General features: G+C 59.4%; 1 protein-coding gene across 1 annotated transcript; it reads left to right on the top strand.

The window, feature by feature from the left end:
• The first annotated feature begins 3,170 nt into the window (after positions 1 to 3,170).
• Positions 3,171 to 7,122, top strand: MNX1 (motor neuron and pancreas homeobox 1). Its single transcript, XM_015651695.3, has 3 exons — positions 3,171 to 3,815; positions 5,833 to 5,993; positions 6,085 to 7,122. Exons 1-3 carry the CDS (start codon positions 3,212 to 3,214, stop codon positions 6,418 to 6,420), a joined length of 1,101 nt encoding a protein of 366 aa, XP_015507181.1. The 5' UTR covers positions 3,171 to 3,211; the 3' UTR covers positions 6,421 to 7,122.
• The last annotated feature ends 803 nt before the right edge of the window (positions 7,123 to 7,925 follow it).

Raw genomic sequence — 7,925 nt, 5'->3', positions numbered from 1 at the left:
GCCCAGGAGCGGCCCCGGAGCGGGAGCCGCCGGCAGCCGGGGCCGCTCCGTAATGGATCTGATCTGTGACTTGTTGATTTCCCCTGAGCAAATAAGGCTTTGATGCAGTCCCGGTGAGAGTGGTTAGCTGATGAATTGACAAAAACTAATCAGCTTTATTGGGAAACAGGTTAAGGGCAGCAGAGTGTCAATAATTCTCCGCCTGACCCCCTCATCCATTAGGAGAGGCAGCTGATTAGACCGAGAAGACCCTGTGCTTTTTGCACTGAAATTGCTTTCATAAACTCACCATTATTAGCAGTCAATGCAAGCGGCTAATTTAGAGGAGACATCGCGAGGATGTCACATTTATCAGGGAGGTTTATGTATCATTATCTCATTTACAGAATGTCGCAGTGTAATATGTGTTTTTGGCAATAACACTGGCCCCGCGCCTGAGGTTTGTAACGGCTTTGGGGGAGTTAATTCAGAAAAACGAGAGACACCCCCATCGCAGGGCTCCGGGCGCTCCGCTGTTCCCACCGGGATTTACCCCAGTGCACCGCCCCGGCTTTTCAAAAGGCGAGATAGGCATCTGTTTGCCCACGGCCGGGGCAGAGGGGGCTCTGCTGAAAGGGACCACCCGGAGGTGTCGGGGGAGCGCGCTCCTTGCGCTATCTCCGCCGAGATAACCGCGCATTGTTGGCTCCCGGGCAATATACTGGATCAACACAGGTGCGGGAGCCGAGGGGAGTTCAGCAGGCCCGGATGCCCTGCGGCACCTGTGGGGACAAACACAGAACGGAACGGTGCGGGGGAAGGAAAAAAAGTCTTTAAAATTGTAACAAACAAGGGGGAAAAAAACCCCAACAATAAAAAGAGGAAAGGAAAGGAAAGAGGAAAGGAAAGAGGAAAGGAAAGGAAATTTTTAAAATGTACTCGTTTTACAAAAAAAAAAAAAAATCTGAAAATCGATATCCTTCTCCAAGCACTAAATATCCACCTGGGCCGAAGGTGCGGGATGTCCATACGGGGCGGCCGGCCCGAGCCCGCCCCTGGGGCGGTGATTGACCGGGGTCGCATGGTCCCCCGGTCCATCCGGCCTCGCCTTCTGCCCCATCGGCCCCTGGAGAAGCCTTCACGGCACGCCCACCCTCCACCGCCGGCCGAGCATCCCTCCGGCAGCGGGCATACGTCCCCACCGGTGCCTGCAGCCCTGCTCCCGTGGCTCCCTGCTGACACCGGAGAGTTCCCCCTGCAGCTCGGTCCCTCGTCCCCAAAGCTGCCCCGAGAAGGGGCCGCACGCTGTACCGAAGCAGTGTTCCTGCGTGCGGGACATTCCGCAGCCGCCACGGGCCCGCGCAGCCCCGGCACCGCCGGCCCGGGCACGGGGAACTGGCACCGGCTCTGCCCGGGGCGCCCGGCCGGTGACAGCCGCGTCCCCGTGGCCAGCGGGCTGGACAGCACGCGTTGAAGGGGGGTGGCCCTCATCCCTGGCTGGGCTGGGGCGCAGGGAAGGAGGTGGGTGTGGGTACACTACCCTCGTCCTTCTCCAGAATCTGTCACAGGGACAGGCCAGCCACTCGCCGTTCTGGGACTGCCCGTGCGTTGGGCACTAAGTGACGGTCAATGGGAGACGTGGGGCCGGCTGGAATGCCCGGGGCGGCCGCCGTGATCCCTGGTCCATTCCCTGGGGTCTCCCCAGCCCCTCCAGAGCCCCGACAAAACCGAAGCGGCTCATTAAAACGGTCCTGCGACTCGGTGTCCCCCTCTTCATCCCGGGAAGGAGAGGGCACTGGGGTCTTGTGCGGCTCCAAGGCTCGTCCCCGGCCCCCGTGGCGAGGCGGGCGGCAGCGGCTGTTTGGGAACATCTGCTCTCCAGTGCCCTTGTGCGGGTCCTGTGTGTGTGCGTGTGGCTCTGCTGTGTGTGTGCATCGTGCCGGGCCTGGGCAGAGGTGCGCCCGTGCGCCTGCTGGGATTGTGTCCACACGTCTGTCCTGCTTGCGTGTGTGTGTCTGCTGTGCGAGTGTGTCCGGAGGCTCTAGTGAGGTCAAGGCGGGGAAAAATGTGCAGGGGAAAAAGGGGAGTCCGAGGGCACTGAGCAGAGGGTGCTTTGTCTGTATGTGTGCACACCCCGCAGAGGTGCTCCAGGCCTCCGGCACATGGAGTAGCAGCAAGGAGACAGGGCCAAAATTGTCCATTTTATTGGTTGTGTTGGACTCCGTTTCTCTTCTCCATTTTTTCCCTTTCTTTTCCCTTTTCCTCTCCTCTTTTTAATGCTTTTACCTTTTTGTAATGCTTTTTCACCCCAGGGGCAGGGGCCAGGAAGGACAGCGTACTCTTGTTGTGGTGGCCCCGCCGCCCCAGGAGCACAGTACCGCCGCCCCCCTGGTGTGGAGCGGCCCCTCCCGGGGGGCTCACAGCGATGGAGCAGCGATTTGGGCATGTCCCGCAGCCGAGACCCTTCTCCACCGGGGAGAACTTCTGAAAGGAGAATGTGTATGTCTTGGCAGCGCTTCGTGCCGCAGCCTGACCTTTCGTTCACACGCCCGGGGCGGGGTTCCCCGTGCACCCCCCGGGGAAACGGGACCCTGGTGAGGAGAGACCCCTCGCCCCGCTCTTTCCCTTTTCTGTCCGAGGCTGTTTGCCTTAGATAAGCAGGTGTAATAAGGCTGTTGACAGACCCGGGATTTGGTGGCAGGGTGACTCCCTGACCCGCAGGTGTTTATTCTTTCCGACTCGTTAAAAAGCGGCCGGCGGCGCGTTTACGGCAAATATTTGCTGGGTGCGGGAATAGGGGAAAACTGTCAATGGACACACGGCGGAGCCAGCGCGACCGGCGGACAGCAGCGCACTGCCGTGTCTGGGAAAGCTCTCTCCGCGGGGAGCAGCCGGTCCCCCGCGGGTGTCCCGGGCCGCGTCCCCCGCGGCTGTCCCGGGCCGCGTCCCCCGCGGCTGTCCCGGGCCGTGTCCCCCGCGGCTGTCCCGGGCTGTTCCCCTGTGACGGCACCCGCAGCGCGGGGTGTGTGAGGGGGCGGGCTCTCGGCGGTGACGGGTGGGCGGTTCGGCCAATAGCGAGCGAGGCCGTAGCGGCGCGAGGCCAATGGGAGCCGCCTGCGCCCTTGAAGGGGCGCGCCGCGGAGCGCGGCCACAGTGCCGCCCGCCGCCGCCGGGAGACGCGGCCGGCCCGGGGCAGCCGCACGGTCCCCAGCCGCCTCCCGCCGGCGCTCCCATGGAAAAATCCAAAAATTTCCGCATCGACGCGCTGCTGGCTGTCGACCCCCCCAAGGCGGCGGCGGGGCAGAGCGCGCCGCTGGCCCTGGTCACCTCGCTGGGCGGCAGCGGTAGTAGCAGCAGCGGGAGCGGCAGCCCGCCCTCCTCGTCCTCCTCTTCCTCGTCCTCTTCATCCTCCTCCGAGCACCCCGCCGGCGGCCCCGCCGACTGCCTGCGCACCGACAGCCCCTCTCCGCCGCGCCTCCTGGCCGCGCACTGCGCCCTGGTCCCCAAGCCCGGCTTCCTGCCCGGGGCGAGCACGGGCTCCCACCCGCACCACCACGCCTCGGCCGCCGGCATGGCCCTGGGACTGCACCCCGCGGCGCCCGGCGGGCCGGGCATGCCGGCGCAGGCGGCTCTCTACGGGCACCCGGTGTACGGGTACTCGGCGCTGGGCGGGCAACACCCGGCGCTCTCCTACCCCTACTCGCAGGTGCAGGGAGCGCACCCCTCCCACCCTGCCGCCGACCCCATCAAGCTCAGCGCCGGCACCTTCCAGCTGGACCAGTGGCTGCGGGCCTCCACTGCGGGCATGATCCTGCCCAAGATGCCCGACTTTAACTGTGAGTATTTGCCTCCCTCTGCACCGCAGCCGCGTCCATCCCGGGTCGACTGCACAGGCCTACCGGGAGCTGCCTCCTTCCAAGAGGGTAGAAGCCCACTCCTGCCCCCGCCTAAACAAGCTGCAGGCTTAAAGTGGAAGAGACGCGCTTTTTTTTAAAAAAAAAAAAAAAAAAAAAAATTGTTATAAGGAAGAAATAGCGCTCTTCAATGGGAAACGGGGATGTGCGGTCACATCGCCATTCCCTGCCCTTGAGGGGCCCCGGACAGCCTGGCCTCTCACGGCAGGTTAAACGGGAAGGTGACAAATTGCTCCCTGCCTTTGCAACTCCCCTTTCTCGCCGTTCGCTGAGGGTAAAAACCGCCGGGGAGGGGAGGTGGGGGTTGGTAGGGGCAGGAGTCCTTATGGTGTCCCCAAAATCCCAGTTTTGATGTAACCTCCTAAAAGCGAGGTGGCAGGTCTCATCACTTACTCACCGTTCTTAATTTTATTTCTTTATCGGAAATGAGCGTGTAGTAACGACCTCAGGCCTCCTAGGCAAAGGGATGTAGGGAGGATCCGGGTTCGGCCAAAAGCTTGGGGTTCTGTGTTCCCTGGAGATAAGGAATAGAAAAGAAGTGCAGTCGGAAGGGTTTAGGTTTGGGCGCAGAAGAGGCTGGGAGTGCTGGATGGAATCAGGAGCCCCAGCAAAGCACGGTGCTGAGCTCTAGGCCTTGCAGCAGTGGAGAACTTGTGTGCATCTGGTTTAAGCAAAGATCATTTTCGGAGGTGTGAGCTCTCGGTGGGAATGGCCGATTTAACAATACCGGAGGTGTAGTTTTACGAAAATCATGCCAGAAAAGAATTGCGATTTTCCCCCCCCCCCCCTTCTCCTACCCTGCACACATATTCGCAGACAAAAAAGTCTATTGTTTTCTCTCGAATTGGGGTTATTTAGACTGGAACATTCAAGAAGAAAAAAATAATTAGGAGAGCTGTCACAACCCTGCCTCTCAAACAAGGGGCAGAGGGGAATAAATAACCGAGTAAAACTAGTCTTGGAAAATCACACCGCGGTGAGAAAATCTCCCGGGCGCTTCGGCCGGGAGTGGACACTGTCCTTTTCTTTCTGCAGCTTTAGCGAGCTGTCTCCAACAGCGGCCGGGGAGCAGGAGCCGCCTTTTCCCAGATTCTTTTATTTTTCTAAATCAAATAAGCCAAAGCATCTAAATACTCTGAGAAATGGGCAGTAGAGCTGCCGGCTTGGATGCCCAGGGGAGTCAGGGCCTTCGAAGAGGTTCAGTTCCTGCCTTCTCGTGGCTGAATCTTTTTTTGTTGTTGTTTTGGTGTTTTGTTTCCCCTCTCTAATAAATCCTTAGTTGTAGTTATTTTTTTAATGCGGAAAATGCACTTTGTTTTTTCTCCTCTCTTTCTATTTTTTCCCGTTTCCACGACAGTTTTCTAGTCCTCGCTGCTGATTTACGCTCCGAAAGGCAGCCGGTGCCCGGTGCTCGCCGGGCTCGGAGCGGGCCCCAGTCTCGGTGCTGGTCCTGGTTCCTGCTCGGAGGTGTGCCCGCCTGCAATCCTGCTAATTAAACGGATATGGGCGGGCAGGGAGTGCGGCAGGTTTAACTAAAACATTAAATGGAGCAAATTGCCGCTCCCCGGAGAGTCCCGTGCTCCTTCGCCGCTATCCCTGGCTTCGGTTTATTGTCTCGCGTTTGTTAGGCTCTTGGGAAATCAAGAGACATATTTTCCTTTATTTAAAAGATTTCATTTAATTCCTTTTTTTTTTNTTTTTTTTTTTTTTAATTTTGGTCCCTGTGGGAGATCCCCTGACACTGCGGAAGCCGAGAAACCCCGGAGTCAGAGGGCCTGGAGGCGATCCCCGCCTCGGTCCGTGCTCCGGTGGATAATGGTCAAGCCTTGCCTCAGTCTCACGCTCAGAGCCTTTCCTGCCTCCTTTCCTGCTTCCTACCGCCCTCCCGGAGGACGCGCGGCCCCGCGCTCACCTCCGCGCTCCCCTTCTCCTTTCCCAGCCCAGGCTCAGTCCAACCTCCTGGGGAAGTGCCGCCGGCCCCGCACGGCCTTCACCAGCCAGCAGCTGCTGGAGCTGGAGCACCAGTTCAAGCTCAACAAGTACCTCTCCCGGCCCAAGCGCTTCGAGGTGGCCACGTCGCTCATGCTGACCGAGACACAGGTGAGTGTCCCCGGCCCCGCGGGGGCTGGGCGGGCTCGGCTGCCCCGGCGGGCGGTGATGAGGGGATGTGTTTGTGTCCCGTCTCCCCCAGGTGAAGATCTGGTTCCAGAACCGGCGCATGAAGTGGAAGCGCAGCAAGAAGGCGAAGGAGCAGGCGGCACAGGAGGCCGAGAAGCAGAAGGGGGGCGGCGGCGAGGACAAGGGGGATGAGGATCTGCTCCTGCCCGCCCCAGAGAAGAGCGCCGGGAGGAGGATGCGGGAGCTGCCCGACAGCGAACCTGAGGACGACGAAGAGGAGGAGGAGGAGGAAGAGGAGGCGGCGGCGGCCGGGAGGTGCTGCCCGTACCACTCCTCCGACTGTTCCGAGGCGGACGAGGAGGACACGCAGCCCCGGGGCCGGCACGGAGCCCCGGCACAGCCCCAGTGAGCCCCCCGCACGTCCAGCTCCCTCCAGCCGTCCCGCTGCGGGGGTGTCCCGCCGCTCCTGGTTGGCACCAGTCCCGCTCCCCCCTTGTTCTGATTTCTCCCTGCTTGGAGAGGGATGCAGAAGAGGATCCTCCGCATGCCGGCGGGGAAGAGGATTTATCGTGAATACAGTGTTATTACTGACTGAAAACCAGACAAAACTTGAGCTACCCCACCTCCCATCCCTGCCCCCTGGAAGCGCGTTCCTTTTGCTGAGTATTGGAAATGTTTTGTTCTTCCTATATATCGGGAAATCTGTTTATGTCATGAACGTTAAAACTGCTGGAAATCTCAATACTGTCTTTATTTTTGTATATCGTATTTATAAAAAAAAAAAAAATTACCTCTACTTATGCATGCTAAATTATTCCCCAGGTCCTGCCTCCCGTGCGATGGGGAGGGAAAATAAACGGCGTTTTTTACTGGAGGTGTATGAGCGCTGTGTGAGGGGAGGATGCTCGCTGCCCCCGGGCCAAGGCATCCCGCTGCGCTCGGGAGGGAGCGGGGCACCGCTTCCTAACCCAATTTAGCCCAGCGCCACAACTGCCGTGTAATATCTGATATTGAGAGGACATTCCCGAGAGGAGCGCCTCAGTAGAGGGGCGAAGCTGCCCCCAGCAATAGAGCTGCCGGTGCCAGGCGGGTTTCGGGGAGGCGATGGCGATCCCCGCTGTGCGATGGTTTTAGGAGCTCAGGGCCTGGCCGGGGCCGTTCCCTTCCGAGGGAATAGGGCCTACGAAAGGAGGGGGTAGCGCCGCTTTCCAGGGGCGGCTCGACTTCCAAAGGAGCGAGGCGCTCCCCTGCCCTCCCCGGCAGCGAGGACGGGACCCCCCGCTCTCCAACCCCCGGCGGTGGAGCGCGGGGTTTTCGATAAGTGCGCGATTTATCTCGCCAATAAATTTGCAGATCAATTAATCGCTGTCACGGCAGCTCTTCCCCAAATCAATTATAGCGAATTTAAATATAATCACTGGCTCATCCCCACCAGCTCGGGGCCACGTCTGGTAATTCATCCCTGCCCGTGAATTACGGGGCGGCTCCATTCTGTTTCCGCGTAGGGGGCGGACGGACCCTGCTCCCGCATCCCACCGCTCCCCCTCCTAGCTCCGGAGGATAAGAATGCGGAGCTCTGAAATACAGAGCTTTCCCACGCCCTTGCACTTTAAAAATAAAATCATAATAATTTTAATAAAGATATTTTCTACGAAGTCGCGTTAACCTGTTCTGTGAGGCCACAGCGTGGCCCCTCTTAACTGCTTCTGTAAAAATCCGCCCCGTGAAACACAGGCTGGAGGATGCATGAGATTATGGGATGAGATTCATGAAGGAAAAGTGTTATCCTTCACGGAGAGCTCAGGTGGGTCGGCTGGAGGTGGCATCCAGGCATAACGCGGGTAGTAACCAGCTCACCAGCTCCGCACGCCCAGTGCCCCGGGGCAACACGCCAAAAATCACGATTAATCATAA

The sequence above is a fragment of the Parus major genome, chromosome 2 (assembly GCF_001522545.3).
Source record: "Parus major isolate Abel chromosome 2, Parus_major1.1, whole genome shotgun sequence".
Taxonomy (NCBI): domain Eukaryota; kingdom Metazoa; phylum Chordata; class Aves; order Passeriformes; family Paridae; genus Parus; species Parus major.
Note: the sequence above shows the minus strand (reverse complement) of the source record. Positions and strands in the feature narration are given on the sequence as shown.